This window comes from Zingiber officinale, chromosome 9A (genome assembly GCF_018446385.1).
Source record: "Zingiber officinale cultivar Zhangliang chromosome 9A, Zo_v1.1, whole genome shotgun sequence".
NCBI lineage: Eukaryota > Viridiplantae > Streptophyta > Magnoliopsida > Zingiberales > Zingiberaceae > Zingiber > Zingiber officinale.
The window spans coordinates 13,410,241-13,426,515 of NC_056002.1; the positions used below are offsets into that span (position 1 = coordinate 13,410,241).

Below are 16,275 nucleotides of genomic sequence, written 5' to 3' on the forward strand. Positions count from 1 at the left end.
CCGGCCGGCTCGCACTTGTAGTTGGGAGGCACCCTGTCAAATCGGGGTTCCGACGCTCATGGACCGAGTTGACCTTTTGACCGACCACAGTCATAAAGCACCCCTGTTTGTTAGTCTCCACAAAGCACAAGTAAACCACTGCGGATGTCCGGTCGGATGTTTAGGTATCTGTCCGCTCGGACTACAAGTTTGGAGCAAAGGAAAAGGCCAGAGGATTTCTTTCTTTGACAACCTGTAGGTTTCACGTGTGTGCCATGCTCCAAATCTTGTGACAGGGGATTCTGCTGTCCCATCGAGGGCATGCTTTGACTGTAGCGATATGGGTCAGGTAAACTTTCTGACAGCCGCGTACCTAGGAAAGGACAGGTAAGCTTTCTGACAGCCGCATACCTAGGATAGGACAGGGGACACTTATGCACCTTGGTACGCGTGCCCAAACCTTTCACAGCTCTATATAAAGAACCTCAGGTTTCATCGACAAAGAATTCTGGTATGTACTCTGAGACTTCTGGAGCCACCTTGTTCATCGTGATTTACCTGACTTGAGCGTCGGAGGGTCGTCGCTGGGAATCCCCTTCCCAGCTCGACTTCTGTGCAGGATAGCCGGAGCATCTCGACACTAGTTGGAGATCTACATCAGCGAGCCTTGGAGCGTCACGTGCCCAGCGTCTGTTGACTTCTGGTTCGAACAGGATCACATATCCTCCTACATAAATGTTTCAGCTAGTGATGAAATCAAGTGGAAAAAGGTAGTAGCAAAACTTTGAGAGTTCTTTGACAAATTGGAGAATGTATAATGCTTCATTACCTGTAAGAAATATAAATGCAAACACTTAAAACAAATAGTCATAGTATAGTTATTGAAAAAAGAGAAGATACGTATAATTCCAATAAACAGAATTGACACAATACCAGATATACCTAATTCTTCTACTAGCATGTAACTGCAAATAAGTCATGACTCACTTATTTCTTCTTTCTTTGTAAAAGAAAATTAATCCAGAAAATGAGATCACTTACGAGAAATAAGGAAAAAGGACAAAGAGACACCACTCCAAATTCTGAAGGCTGAAAGAAAAGTGTGTCAATTATTTAAATGGGAAAAAGATACCAAGCAAAAGGCAGAGGAATTGCAAAAATCCTTACTTTTCAATATCCAATCCAGCATATTTGAAGAGGTATTCAGTAGTTAAGGTTTTTCCAATGTGCATAATTTTTCAAACCCCCAAGGCCCCAACAAAGACATACATCATGAACTGAGATTTAAGTCAAAATAAAATATTACATTGAAAATGAAGAGTTCCTAAAAGAATTGAGCATTCTTAATAGAGTGAGATCCACATTGGGCCTGATATGGAATCATATCAAGCCCAACGTGGGCCTAATATGATTAATATCAGGCTTAACGTGGAGCCTTTTGCTAATTCTTTCTTCTTATATTTTAACACCTTCTAAAAGTCAAAATAAACAATGGATAGCATATTTGAACTCCTTGCAACATCAGGAATCCACAGGAACTGAAATGGGTGTAATCTAAGATCTCTAGATTCATCAGTAGGTTTCGGTCAAAACTCATTGATGGACCTAGAGAGCTCTGATTATACCCATTTCAGTTTCTGTGGATTCCTAATGTTGCAAGGAGCTCAAATATGCTATCCATTATTTATTTTAACTTTTAGAAGGTGTTAAGATATAAGAAGAAAGAATTAACAAAAAATCTCCACGTTAGGCCTGATATGAATCATATCAGGTCCACGTTAGGCCTGATATGATTCCATATCAGGCCCAACGTGGGCCTGATATGAAATTTTTTTGTTAATTCTTTCTTCTTATATTTTAACACATTCTAAAAGTCAAAATAAACAATGGATAGCATATTTGAACTCCTTGCAACACCAGGAATCCACAGAAACTAAAATGAGTGCAATCGGAGCTCTCTAGGTCCATCAGTGGATTTTGACCGAAACTCACTTATGGACTTAGAGAGCTCCGATTGCACCCATTTCAGTTCCTATGGATTCCTGATATTGCAAGGAGTTCAAATATATTATCAATTATTTATTTTGACTTTTAGAAGATGTTAAAATATAAGAAGAAAGAATCAACAAAAAATCTCCACGTTAGGCCTGATATGAATCATATCAGGGCTATGTTAGACCTGATATGATTTTTTTGTAGTGCATTCTTATGTTTAGCTTGCAGTAATTATACAAGTGAAAGAATGTACTACTGACCCAAACATAAAACTCATAATGAATTACAGAGACAAAATACAATATTTTACAAGACAAGAAGAATTGGACTTGTAAATTAAATACCTCTTATTTTCTTACAATGATACAAGCTGAAGTCCTTAGTAACACACCATAAGCTAGAAAGCATGCATGAGATAACATCTTGTTACTATCTCCATTTCTCATGAATTGTGACAGCTATAACCTTGCTTTGGCATCTGCCCTGTGGCGTGATATTTGGCCACACTTTCTTCTGACTTCAATAGCTCTTCACGGCACATAGCCTCAGTCATTGCTCTCTTCTCTTTGGCTGCTTTGTGAACTATAGTAATTTTGTTTTTCATTTTCTCAGCATATTCTGCTTCTTGTTCTCTAATTTTTGCTGTCCACACAGTGTTAAAGCAATCATAGACACATCCATTATGAAATGAAGAGTTCCTAAAACAGTTGAGCATTCCTAATAGAGTGAGACCCACATTGGGCCTGATATGGAATCATATCAGGCCCAACGCTACCGTGGAGCCTTTTTGCTGATTCTTTCTTCTTATATTTTAACACCTTCTAAAAGTTGAAATAAACAATGGATAGCATATTTGAACTCCTTGCAACATCAAACCCACTGATGGACCTAGAGAGCTCTGATTACACTCATTTCAGTTTTTATGGATTCCTGATGTTACAAGGAGTTCAAATATGATATCCATGATTTATTTTGACTTTTAGAAGATGTTAAAATATAAGAAGAAAGAATCAGCAAAAAGGTTCCACGCTAGGCCTGATATGATTCATATCAGGCCTAGCGTGGAACCTTTTTTCTGATTCTTTCTTCTTATATTTTAAAATCTTATAAAAGTCAAAATAAACAATGGATAGCATATTTGAACTCCTTGCAACACGAAAAATCCATAGAAACTGAAATGGGTGCAATCGAAGCTCTCTAGGTCCATAAGTGGATTTTGACCGAAACTCACTGATGGACCTAGAGAGCTCTGATTGTACTTATTTCAATTTCTGTGGATTTTTAAGATTACAAGGAGTTCAAATTTGCTATTCATAGTTTATTTTAGCTTCTTTAAATGTATTAAAATGTTATCAAAAAATTAACTAAATCTTAAATGTCGTTGATGAAAGAGGAGATAGGAAAGAGAAGAGGGAGAAAAGAAAAACGACAAAAAAAAAGTTTGATTTGTCAGAAGGATAAAAATGGAAGTGCACTTGAAAAAGTGTGTCCTTTGGTAAATACCAAAGTAGCATATGCCTTTTGATTAATTAAGATGTCTAGGTGTGTGATTTGGTAAATTGCCGTAATTTTAATTTACACAATTAGTAAATCATTACAAGAATAGTCTATTACAATTTTTAAGTATCTACAGTTTAAAGTTTTTGTCATACATGATTTTATGTCCAAGTCTAAATCTATAAGCTCTCATATCAGCTTGTATAAAGTCTGCAGATCTCTGAAACATCTAACTCTCTGCATAGCGCATCATAAAAAAAGCACAATCCAACCTACAAAACAAAAGCACAATCCATCATAAAATAAGCATAATCCAAATATGATGGAACAGACACAAATACTTACAATTTGCTTTGTGTGGGGCCATTAACTTGAATCGTTTTATACTCTCTCTCGGAGAAAAGTGCTAATCCTTTATGCCATATGTGATAATATGACCCGTTTAACTCCTTAAAAAACAACATCTACAAATAACAAACAATAGTAATTAATACATAACTAATGATTATTGGATATAAGAAATTTGATACTTACAGTTTGATCAAAAACAGGAGTGTAATTTTCTATGGTGTCAAGAGAGTTATAATGAATTATTTGACCTTTCTCCAGGTCCATGACTATTAGATGCCAATGATCATCTTGGTTATTTAGAGGACAGAAAATATATCTAATGACCTTGTCCTCATCAGTTTTTGTACTCTGTTTCAATGCATCCACGTGCATCATTCCAAACAAGTCCTATGCAAACAAGATAGCTAATGAGTTGACTGCATCCAAAGGGTATAGTTCAAGCATGCTTACACAGACGACAGTATAGTTCAAGGGCATCGTGTCTACTATCAGCCAGTAAGCAACCAGATCTTCACAAGAGAATAATTAAAGGGTAAAACCTACCTATCCTATACTTGACTCAACTGATGAATGCTATCACATACCCTATCTCCATTCATATGGGGGATTGTTAAATATAAGTGAATGGAGAAGAGGTGGAAGAGGAAAGAGGCTCCATTGTGAATGAGACTTTAGTCCCACATGTTAGAGTGTATACTAAAAGTCTAGCTTTTGGTATAAACATTTATATAGAAATAAGAATCACATTGGTCAAATGTCTACATTTATGATAAATGTAGTTGCTCAATTAATTTATATTGTAGATAACATGGTGTGTGGTGCCACACACAGAAGATCATTTTATCAGTTCCTTATAAATTATAAACAGTAGCTCACGACCAAGATGGAAAGGAACAAACCATTGGAAGGTCGTAGTGTAATTAGGTATTAGTTTATCTTAACTATATAATTACACTAGTACACTTAGAGTGTATTGAGTAGGACCATTTGAGGTCGCTCCTTTTATACTGACTTTATAAAGGAACAAAGACCTCAGTTATTATGGAAGTGTGTGCTCTTAATCCTAATATAATAACAAGCACATATATTTGATATTTATTTCTTTAATTTATCAATGGGTGAGATTTAGTTCGATAAATCAATAAGCCCGATAAGTTGAGAAATGATATCACTTATAGTGTGTGTTGTTGATTATAGAAGGAAACTGTGTCCTAGTGATCTAGGTTGAGAATATCCCCAAGAGGAGCTCATAAGGATTGTCATGTTAAACCCTGCAGGTGGACTTAGTCCGACATGACGATAAAGTTGAGTGGTACTACTCTTGGAGCTAGATATTAATTAAGTGAGTTGTCAGTAACTTACTTAATTAGTGGGCATTTGTTATCTTAAACACAGGGAGACTAACACACTCATAATAAGAAGGAGCCCAAAATGTAATTTGGGATTGATGCGGTAGTTCAATAATAGTTTTTTAGTGAAATGAATTATTATTGATGAAATTAAGTTGTGTGTTCGGGGCGAACACGGGATGCTTAATTTCATCGGGAGACCAAAACCAATTCCTCCTCTCGGTCCCTATCGTAGCCTCTAGTATATAGAGATTTATACCCACCGCATACCCACCTTCTTACCCATCCAATGGGGCCGGCCAAGCTAGCTTGGAACCCAATCTAGGGTCGGCCAAGATCAAGTGGATGAGTTATGTAGGTGGCCGGCCAAAGCTTGGGTCCCAAGCTTAGGTGGCCGGCCACTAGAATATTAAAAAGGATTTTTATTAAAATTATTTCTTATGTGGATATCATGATTTTAAAAGAGAGTTTAAAAATTAAAAATTTCTTATATAACTTTCTACAAAGGATTAAGAGAAGAGATTAATCTCTTTCCTTATTTGTAGTTTAAAAGGATGGTTTTAATTTTTTGGTAAAAACTTTCCTTATTTATAAATCATCTACATGTTTAAAAGAGAGTTTAAAATTTGAAATCTTTCCTTATTTGTTGATTAAAGGAGGATTTTAAATTTTAAGAAAACTTTCCTTTTTAACCATGTTTATGATTTAAAAGAGAGTTTAAAATTAAATATTCTCTTTTATAAGTTTCTACAAAAGATTAAGAAAAGATTTGATATCTTTCCTTATTTGTAGATTAAAAGAGATTTTAATTTTTAGAGATAACTTTCTTTTTATCCACATGTTTAAAAGAAAGATTTTAATTTATTAAATTTCCTTTTTATAAACTGATCATGAAGGGATAAAAATTATTGGAGAAAATTTTTTAAAAATTTCTGGATGCAAATTAGGAAGTTTTAATTAATTAAAACTCTCCTTGTTTGTAGCTTTCATATAGCCGGCCAAATAAAATTGAGAAAGAATTTTATTTTTAATTAAATAAATTTTCCTTTTCAATGGCAAAAGAATTAAGGAAGTTTTTATTAAAATTTTCTTATTTGCCAAGATCAAGGATTATAAAAGAGGGGGTAGAGGAGGCTTCAAGGCTAACGACTCTATTCTATTTTTCTCCCTCTTTTCCTTGGTGGTGTGGCCGGCCCTTCCTTCTTCTCTTCTTCTTCTCTTTGTGGCCGAACCTCTTCATGATCATGGAGTTTTAATTGGTGGCCGGATCTAGCTTGAGGAAGAAGGAGAGAAAGCTTATATCCCTTGGAGCTTGGTTGGTGGAAAAGATCTTCATCTTTTGGAAGCTTTGCACTTGGCCGAAATTTGAAGAAAGGAGAAGGTGCTTTGGTGGTTTCTCATCTCGGAATATCGTTGCCCACACAACGTCCGAGGTTAGAAGAGGAATACGGTAGAAGATCAAGAGGTCTTTCTAAAAGGTATAACTAGTAATTTTTCTTTCCGCATCATACTAGTTATTTTTGGAAATAATACCAAATACAAGAGGCATGCGATTCTAGTATTTCGAATATGTTTTTCGATGTTGTGTTCTTTTGTTTTGTTTTTTTTCCCCTTGTGATTTGATTGTTCTTTTCGGTTAACCTAAAGTTATTTTAGGAAATTAAATATTAGCTTTCCATAAAAGGTTTTGTCTAATCGGTGGTGGTTGCTCCCATATCCAAGAAGGCCATGTGCCTCGCCACGTCAGTACTGGGAACCAATTATGAAAATTAATATTTAATGGAATTAATAACTTAAGGTGATTTGGGTCAAACGTGTTAAGTTTCGCAAGAGACCCAAGTCAAAACCTAAAAGAACGAATAGATTAAGTTTTGGATCAAACGTGTTAAGTCCCGCAGGCGATCCAAAATTTAATTTAAAAGAACACATGGTAGCTAGGAAAAGGTTCAGACCTTTGTACAAAATTTTTGTACAGTGGAACCTCTAGGTTTTCCGAGTAGCAACCAACACCACATTGGGAGTTTCATGGCATGATGGTTTGTTTATATTGATTCACATGCATTGAGGATGTGAACAAATGCATGGGGGAGAGGCTCTCTCTCACACGTGGGTGTGCAGGGGGGTGCAAATACAGGGCCCGGATGGCACTGAATCATGTTGACTCGCGTGCGAGCACGACCTGCGCGCGCCAAATGCCTGACCGGTCGGGGCAAAATTCGCCCAAGTGGAACAACCAATGTTTTGCCATGTAAACCTTTTGCTGATGTAACAGATGCATTGAGTTTGAGATTAATGCAGAATTTAAACATTCGAGTAATAATGAGTGAAACAGTAGACGTTTCACAGTCGGAGGTGGAGGCGAATTTGTTTCAAGGAAACTGCGACTCTGCCTCGGTCAGTTTTCCCGGTCGGTCTCTCCGTCCACCCAGTCGACCTGTTTGCTCGTCTGGTCTGTCAAGACTGCTCTGTCAAGATTGCTCTATCAAGACTTGGTCTGTCAAGACTGCTCTGTCAAGACCTGGTCTGTCAAGACCTGGTCTGTCAAGACCTGGTCTGTCAAGACCTGGTCTATCAAGACCTGGTCTGTCAAGACTGGTCTGTCAAGACTGGTCTGTCAAGACTGCTCTGTCAAGACCTGGTCTGTCAAGACTGCTTTGTTAAGACTGCTCTGTCAAGACCTGGTCTATCAAGACTGCTCTGTCGCTCTGCAAACCTACTTAAGTTGCTCTGCAACACAGACCTGGTGCTCGGCTGATCTGCCCGCTCGGTGACTTAGTCCGCTCTTCTGTACGTAATAGAAATCAATCCCTGCTGACAGCCTAAGATCATCCGCTCAGGTCGTCTCTATTGTAAGTTGAATTTAAATTCTGTGTAATTTTAAAATTCAACTAACTCCCCAAAATCTCCTGCAACAAATTATATTTATTTAACAGTAAAGACATTAGATGATGTTTGCATTTTACTATATATGGAATGTTTGAATTTTATGGATATTTTGTAATATTTGGATTTGATGTATATAAACTGTGATTTGGTTTACATATAGTTTTATTGTTAGATATTATGTGTTAGATAGGATGTGTATTTATTGGATACATATTTGTGTATTAATCAGGTTAAATATAAAAATAATAAAATTCTGGATAGTATTTATTACGTTTTGTGACAAATTTTGTGACGACAATATTTTCATTACAAATCTATTGTAATATATTGAAAAAAAAACAAATTTTCATATTTGTCTTAGAATTTGCAACGAATATTCAGATTCGTCGTAGATCTGCAACGAATCTGTAAATTCGTCTTAGATTTGCGATAAATTTTGTGACAAATTATTTTCATTGCAAAACTATCATAATTTGTCGGATAAATACTAGAAGATTCTGCTATGAATATGAAAATTCGTCGCAGAATTTGTGACGAATATGCAAATTCGTCATAGATTTGTGATAAAATTTGCGACGAAAAACCTTCGTCGCAAAACTATCATAATATACCGAAAATGACTATTTGATTCTGCGATGAATGTTAAGATTTGTTGCAAACATTTGTGACGAATTTGATAATTTGTCCTAGAATTTGCAATAAATTTTTATGTTTGTCGCAGATTTTGTGACGAATTCTGCAACAAAAATCATTGCAAAAATCAAAATTCGTTGCAAATTTAAGTATTTAAGTTTTGTGATCCTCCAGCTAACACTGCGATGAAAATAAGAATTCGTCACAAAATTTGGGACGAATTCTTATTTTCGTCGAAAAAATCAGCAACGAATAGAATAATTCGTTGCAAAATCTGCAACGAATCATATTTTCGTCGCAAATTTGTGCTTCGATAGTTTACGATATTTGTGACGAATTTTATTTTTGTCATAAAATTGATGACAAATTTCATTTTTTTTTCGTTGCAAATATTTTGGGACGAGTTTTTTGTGACGAAAGTTATTCGTCGTAAATAATTTTTGCAACGAATTTTTTTAAAAATTCATCGTCAAATTTGTCGCAAAAAGTAGTTTTTTTTTAGTGTAACATATTTGTATAATTATCATTTGTAAATGTGATGATCTATTGATTTGGCTTTTAAAGGATATAATTATACCTAATTATATATACATTCATGTATGTTTGCATTTTATATATATATATATAATTCAAATGTTAAATAGGTATAAAATGAGATTAATTAGAATTTCATTCAACGCACAAATTCTTAAACTTTAATTAAGTCGAAAGGATGCCTGAATACGTACCCTAAAAACAATGAAGAGTGAAAACCATGTTCATCACTACTTCTAACTGTAAAACATAACAACTTCTCTTTAAACCTGATTATTAAACTTCAAGTAGTTGACTTATGAATTCCTCTCCATTCTATAACCTAACTGTACTTTCTCACAACAGTGAAAAAAAACACATACATTATATAATTATATAATAATACTGCAATGCAAGTCAAACTAATATTTTCCTGCATACATCACAAAGCTGATATAGAGTTGCATCTTCTTTAATTTTCATATCTATATTTTTGTTGCTTTAGGTTGAATCCAAACCTATCAATTCTGCACTGGTAGGTGGATGGTTGTTTCTTATAGGTGCATGGTTAAGCTACTCATGTGTCATATTTACATGTCCCGTGTGGGACAAGGCTTCCCATTTTTTCAAGCATGTTTACCACCTTTTCTCCTTGCAATGTTCAGTATTCACTTCAATTAATCATGTATCAAACTCTTCTTAATATTCATAATATATATCAAACTTTTATGTTTATCAAAATATATAAAAATTATTAAGATATAAAATCCATACTTTTTAAACTTATTTCTGACAAGAATGCAACTGACAACTAGTTTTATATGCCATTCAACTATTTTTTTTAATCACAATCTCAGGTACAATACATAAATAATACTGAAAGAAAAGAAAAAAAAAGAAGGAATAATTCGTCTGTCTTTATTCACTGCTAGCTATTTGATTTCATGAACATTGTGTACAAAACTTAAGCAATTCAAAGTTTATGGTGGTGCCTGAAATGTTTGAACTTTGTTTACAAGCTGCTTTCCAGGATTTCCTCGTACCATGGCGGCATTTGACTGCAGAGAATTAAGAAAAGAAAAAAAAACGAGATTTTCAGTCTGATATTTGTTGTTCTTGAATTTGAGTATAGTTTTGTAGATTTTACGTACTCTATGATGTCTTTCCAGCAATCACTGTCAATATCATCCAGCTTGAGGTCTTCCCAGTCGCTGTGATCGCTGCTTGGCTTGGTTATCTCGCTGTTGTGGGCTCCCGAGCAGGGTGAAACCAGAGGAGGCGGCGGCGGCGCAGCCGCCGCTGCCGGAAAAGAGCTCGTGCTGCTGATCTCCATGGAAGCGTCCGGACTCAAGAACTGGCTCAACGTTGAGAGGTTGGGGACGAGAGTGCTGGTTGAGCTCTGGAGGAGAAGATCGCTGCTACGTGCTAGAGGATTTGGCGGCGGCGTTAATGATTGGAGCAGGTCAACGTTCGGGGTGGCGGCGCCGGCGGTGAGGACGTGGAGCAGGCTCTGCACCAGCTGCAGCTTGAGAAGGTGCGCCAGGTCGACCTGAATCTTGAGAGCGTCGCCCAAATTGCCTGCGGCTGCTGCAGGGGACAGCAAGCCTGAGAGCAGGCCGAGGTTGGCAGGCGCCGGCCGGTGGGTCACTGGGTCGATCCCCATTCGCAGGAGCTTCTTCTTCAGGTGCGTGTTCCAGTAGTTCTTGATCTCGTTGTCGGTCCTCCCCGGTAACTCCGCCGCGATCGACGACCACCTTCGAGTCATTAAAATATCTATGATTAAATTACATCTAAATCAATCAAAATCGCTCGATCGATGTTTTTTTTTTTACTTGTTTCCGAGGAGAGAATGGAGGTGGACGATGCGTTTCTCCTCGTCGTCGGTGAACTCGCCCCGCTTGATGTCCGGCCGGAGGTAATTGGTCCACCGGAGCCGACAGCTCTTGCCGCAGCGGTTGAGGCCGGCGAGCGCAGGGATCCGCTGCCAGCTTCCCCGGCCGTGCTTCTCCACGTACTCCACCAGCTTCTGGTCCTCCTCCGGCGTCCACGGCCCCTTCTTCACGCTGCCGACGGCGACCTCATGGCTGATCGGAGACCTTCCCATGTCGACAATTCTCTGCGCCGGCAAATAAATCTTTGAAATCACAAGACGATCGAATGAGCTAAAAGTGGGGGGAAAAAAATCAGATCTTAATTACTCACGATAAAGATAGAGAACAGTAATCGAAGATTGAGGATGAGAACTTGGTTACGAACTGGTGATCAAGGGATTTTATAGGCTTTGAGTGCTGACTGAAACAAATTAATAGATAATTACAAAATAATTATTAATCAAATAATTAGTTAAATTAGGTACTTGCTTGTCCGCCATGGATAGAACACACCAGCATCCATGTTTTTGTACCTATAAGAGGAAATTGAAAAGATAATTAAATGGGGAAATATATATGATTGGGACACGTACGTACCGTGCTAATATTTTATATGCACTTGAATTCGGGGAAATAATTTAAGGTATTAGGTTTGTTGTGAACTCGAGAGGGTTTTGCATGATTCGATTTGTACTTGAATTACTAAAAAGTAAAAAGATTTTGCAGGAGTTTGAGTGCAATGGGGTGGCACGGTCGTAGGGCCGTAGGTGAGTAGATGGGGATTAGGTTTGCCATAGGCCACTTGGGTTATTCAAGAGAGGTTTTACTGTCTAAATTGATTTTGTTTAGATAATAGCTGTGTGTTTATTTTTTTATTATTTTTTATTTATGAAATTCAATATAACATTTACCAAGTGGAATAATTGAATTTAATTAGAGCAATTTTACTATTTTACATGTGTAATATAATGTATATTTTTAATTTTGTTGATCTAAAATATTTATAGAAACTTTTCTACTTAACATTATTGTCAATCCTAAAATATGTGTAATATTTTTATATAAAAAATAATAATAGAAAATTACTAATAAATCTTAAAATTATTTTATAAAAAATAACATTAACTTAATTTAATTTTAGACTTTACCAGAATTAATTATTAAAAGTCCATATTCTTAAAAATATTAATTTAAATATTTTACTTTAATATTTATTTATATTATTTAAATATTTAAAATTTGATTTTCCTTTATTTTTAAATTTAAATAAAAAAATAAATTCTTTAACAAGTATATTGGCTACAATACATTTAAAACTATCACTAAAAATATTTTCCCACAATTAATACTTCTTTTTGTAAAATAGAAAAAAATCTCCAATCACAATGTTAACTTTGCATACAATCCCCATGTTCAAAAAACTTTGTTTCCGCTCCCTGCATGTAAAGTATTACTTGTTTCAACTCCCTCATGTAAATATTGTTACCTAACTTGCCCCTAAGATTTTTTAGGTATAAAAAGTCTAAAATTGAATACAAAAAGTCCAAAAACAAGTATAATTCTTCTTAAAGTTATCACTTTATATTAAAATCGAGTATATTTTTCTATCAAAATTGTCCCTCTTATTTTTTAGGTATAAAAAGTTTAAAAACAAGTATAATTCCTGTTAAATTCAGCACTTTACACTAGAATCCAGCAAACACTCTATACTAGGATCAAATATATTTTCTATCGAAATTAACCCTCATATTTTTCGGTACAAATAGTCTAAAAATGAGTATAATTCTTATTAAATTCAGTACATTAAATTAAAATTGAGTATATTTTGAGGTGAAAAAAGAATCATACTTAATTTGATAGAAAATATACTAGATTCTAATTTAATATATTGAATTTAAGAGAATTTATACTGATTTTTAGACTTTTTGTACCTAAAAATATCATGGACAATTAAATAAATATATTTAATTGGAGAGTGAAAATAAAAATTTTCATGGATAGGGAATGATTTATTTACACGCAAAATTACCCCTAAAATATTGAAACTATAGATTCTTTAGGTTTTGGATAAAGATCAAATCCTTCTTGGGAGCAGCAAGGGGACGATCCTGTACAGGTAGGATCGAATTAACCCCGTGGGACGCGTCCCGCCGGATCGCTGGCTTCATTGGCCTGTAGCCGGAATACGAGGAGGAGGGGGAGGACGCGCTCCGGACAAGAAGTGATGGCAGGGGCCGTAATGGCGCTGCCTCGAACCGCCGCTAGAGGGTTCAGCGTGCAGATGCCCGTCGCCGTCGAGCGTCCCTGCTTCGGTTCGTTCCTCGTTCCCTGCGATCCCGGCGAAGGCGGAGTCCAGGTGCCCTTCTTTGCCCCCTTGCCGAGAATCCAGTTACCAGATTAACCAAAAATAGGTCCGACCTTTATTTGTGCTTGTTATTGTTACTCTGTAATCTTTGAATCAAGAATGAATCTTGGCATGAATTGAGTTTATTCGCAGATTGGTTCATTAAATTGGATGATAAGTGTTAAGCTATCTGTAAGCTTCAATGGTGTAAATTTGGGGGATAATTTACTGATATAACGCACGTTTCTCTCCTTGTTTCTTTTTGCACGAACTTCCTCTTTTTTAGGGGTTTTATAGAACTAGAATGAATCTTAACAGTGTTTGTTTCATTAAATTTCATGATAAGTGTTAAGATTTGGGGATCAATATTACTATATTATCATTTGCAGTTATTCTAGAATAGGGTTGTAAATGAACCAAATGTTCATGAACAAGCACGGTGTTCAGTTTGATAAGAGCTTGTTTATGTTCGTTAAACAAGCTTGAACAACCCGTTAAACTAAACAAACAAGTTTGAATGCATGTGTTCACTCCGTTAATATTTTTTCGTGAACATCGTTTGTGAACAATGTTCATTAACGATGTTCATCAATAAATTTTTATCAATATGATAAATAAACAAAGAAACTTTCAAAATGAACAAACAAGTTATCAAGTCACGTTTGAACAATTATTTCAAGGGTTTGGTTCATTTTAGGCTGGGCTTGGCTTGGCTTGGTCTGGCTTGGCTCAGCCTGGCTTGACTCAGTTATCTTATCAAACAAGCTTGAACACCACAAAGATTGGCTCGGCTTGGCTCGTTAACCGCCATACTCTAAAGACTAGAACCTATATGGGTGGCTTGTTTTATTTGACTTGAAAGAAAATGATCATCAAAGTTATACTTCTCTAATACTTACTCAAAATATAGAGAACAAAAACACATAAAAGAAATGAAATGTGTTCTTATTATTTTCATTCTAGCTACGTTTATGTAGTTTATTAGTTTAATTGATATTCATGCTGATGGATCAGAAGAAAATATTCAGAGTAAAATGCATATTTTCCTCTCAATGTTTATGCCTATAAATCAGTAGCCTCGGAAACTGACATTAAAAAGGGTACTCAGTGTCATATGATAAAACTCGATGAGTATCCAGTTGAAGTATGCTTGCTTTATCTTGTGAAACTAAATAGGAAGAATTTCAGCAAGGCAATCATGTGGTAGTAGAAAGATGGCTGCATATTTTAGTGTCTAAATATTAGAGGTGAAAAAGTATGATATGTGTGACTCTTTTAGAGCATTAAAAAACACTTCTGTTTCTTCACGAATGTGATGGATATATTAACAAACTATAGTGGCATTCAGTTAGCATGCTGAAAGCATTTTGTTAATTTCAGGAGAGTAGGCAAATCTGTTGCTCTATTTTTGTCTCTATCCTTGCACAGCCAATTTAGACCTTGGCGTTCAATCAGAGACCTAAAATCTTTTGTAGTATTTCATCACAGGAAAGATCAAGTAATTAGGGCAGACTTGCCATTCCATTGTTCCTAAAACTAAATTTAATTTGTTTATTGATATCATCATCACAACCGTCTCAAATTTCCTCATTATCACATCTATATTTCGTCATCCTTACATCTTTATATATGAGTCTTGTTATGCTGCACACTTTACCCTGCACAACCATGGGCACCTGTTGAGGTGGTCACCTGCACATCATTGATCAAAATGTGTGTGATGATGATCAGTGATCAGGATTACATCTAGTGCCCATGAGTGCACACCATTGGGTATGCAGCATAACAAATCCTCTCTATATATATATCTGACTCTGTATATTTTCATCACCATCATGTTCTTATTATCCTTGCATATCCTTTTACCTTCCTCCTATTCTCTGAACTTCTTTTAGGCCATTTCTTCATTTCCCAAATCTTAGTATTTCTCCTATTCGTTTTGAGTTTGAATGCTCTATAGGCAAAATTTTAGTTTTCCCAATACTTACCATTATTAGTCCTCATCAAGCCTTATTTCTTGATACCTATATTATGGTCCCCATGGGTTGTTGCAATTGGTACTTGCATGGGTGTGCTATAATAGGTCTTGGAACCAATTCCCAACGGATACAAAATATCTCGTTGGGTGTCTGACCTTCCCTTGTAAAGAACTGTTGCGCTAGGGCAAATGCCTCTGTGATTTATCCCCTTAGGGTCGTCCTAGAGGGACCGCTAAGGTGACGGCTTTATCTTTTCTCCTATATTACGAATATGTTCCAATTTGTGCCATTTTAATGTTCTTATGTGCAGGTGACCACTTTTTTACTCTCAGGGTTTCAGGTTGGTCCACTAGAAGACTGCATGGATGAGGAGGGAGATATGGCAGATGAGTTCTTGAGTGTAGCAACTGAGATTCTCCCCGATGAGAACCAAACAGCTCCACACAAGTTGCACACAGTACTACTACCATAGCCATAAGGAATCAGGTCATTGTTGCCGATGGGAAATACATCAGAGCTTAGAATCCTAATCAATATTTAGAATGGCAGATTGGAATATCTTGAAATGTCATTGAGCTATCCTCAACATCTGGCAATGTGCTAGGGTTTTCCATGGTGCATAATGGGCGGGTGGTTCAATTGTTTCCGCTATGTTGTAAAACTAGAATAATATGCCCTTTGAGCATGTATAAGTCTATTTTTCCAAAGTAGACAAATCAAATGGGAAGATCATCTACTTTCAAGATTAGTGTAAAGTTCGAATAACTAGATTATCAAAAAGTAAAATAGCATGTCTTTTCGTTGAGTTGCCTCATGTTGTATTATAAATCATCAACTGTGACGATGTGCAAGGACTTCTAATGTGCCTTGGACACCTT

The 16,275-nt window shown here is 36.0% G+C and overlaps 3 protein-coding genes across 6 annotated transcripts; 1 reads left to right on the forward strand and 2 right to left on the reverse strand.

Moving 5' to 3' along the window:
* Window positions 1–2,416: 2,416 nt before the first annotated feature.
* Window positions 2,417–4,299, reverse strand: LOC122019039 (remorin-like). Its single transcript, XM_042576548.1, has 5 exons — window positions 4,273–4,299; window positions 4,147–4,209; window positions 3,817–3,935; window positions 3,736–3,743; window positions 2,417–2,616 (listed from the first exon to the last, which is right to left on the reverse strand). The coding sequence occupies exons 1-5, from the start codon at window positions 4,297–4,299 to the stop codon at window positions 2,417–2,419; spliced, it is 417 nt and encodes a 138-aa protein (XP_042432482.1).
* A 5,733-nt stretch (window positions 4,300–10,032) lies between these two features.
* Window positions 10,033–11,494, reverse strand: LOC122020971 (transcription factor MYB39-like). The gene is made up of 4 exons (XM_042579036.1): window positions 11,406–11,494; window positions 11,036–11,319; window positions 10,355–10,957; window positions 10,033–10,261 (listed from the first exon to the last, which is right to left on the reverse strand). The coding sequence occupies exons 2-4, from the start codon at window positions 11,305–11,307 to the stop codon at window positions 10,216–10,218; spliced, it is 921 nt and encodes a 306-aa protein (XP_042434970.1). The 5' UTR covers window positions 11,308–11,319; window positions 11,406–11,494; the 3' UTR covers window positions 10,033–10,215.
* A 1,627-nt stretch (window positions 11,495–13,121) lies between these two features.
* Window positions 13,122–16,202, forward strand: LOC122021927. 4 transcript variants are annotated; one of them, XR_006122691.1, is made up of 2 exons: window positions 13,122–13,485; window positions 15,730–16,202. XR_006122691.1 is itself a non-coding variant. In XM_042580108.1 (2 exons), the coding sequence occupies exons 1-2, from the start codon at window positions 13,299–13,301 to the stop codon at window positions 15,867–15,869; spliced, it is 294 nt and encodes a 97-aa protein (XP_042436042.1). In that variant the 5' UTR covers window positions 13,122–13,298; the 3' UTR covers window positions 15,870–16,202. The 4 variants fall into 4 exon arrangements, 2 of the variants coding, with proteins under 2 accessions (XP_042436042.1, XP_042436044.1); XR_006122692.1 differs by having other exon boundaries at window positions 13,122–13,430; window positions 15,730–15,866; XM_042580108.1 differs by having other exon boundaries at window positions 13,122–13,430; window positions 15,708–16,202.
* Window positions 16,203–16,275: the final 73 nt, after the last annotated feature.

Bases quoted from the DNA above. Each gene is read 5' to 3' on its own strand.
- LOC122019039 (XM_042576548.1), bottom strand. From the start codon at position 4,299: ATGCCCTTGAACTATACTGTCGTCTGT. The intron at 4,210-4,272 runs GTAAGCATGCTT...TTGTTTGCATAG, and splicing joins TGAACTATACTGTCGTCTGT to GACTTGTTTGGAATGATGCA. The intron at 3,936-4,146 runs GTCATTAGATAT...TGTTATTTGTAG, and splicing joins CAAAAACTGATGAGGACAAG to ATGTTGTTTTTTAAGGAGTT.
- LOC122020971 (XM_042579036.1), bottom strand. From the start codon at position 11,307: ATGGGAAGGTCTCCGATCAGCCATGAGGTCGCCGTCGGCAGCGTGAAG. The intron at 10,958-11,035 runs GTAAAAAAAAAA...AATGACTCGAAG, and splicing joins CATTCTCTCCTCGGAAACAA to GTGGTCGTCGATCGCGGCGG. The intron at 10,262-10,354 runs GTACGTAAAATC...AATTCTCTGCAG, and splicing joins TGCTGGAAAGACATCATAGA to TCAAATGCCGCCATGGTACG.
- LOC122021927 (XM_042580108.1), top strand. From the start codon at position 13,299: ATGGCAGGGGCCGTAATGGCGCTGCCTCGAACCGCCGCTAGAGGGTTC. The intron at 13,431-15,707 runs GTGCCCTTCTTT...TCTTATGTGCAG, and splicing joins CCGGCGAAGGCGGAGTCCAG to GTGACCACTTTTTTACTCTC.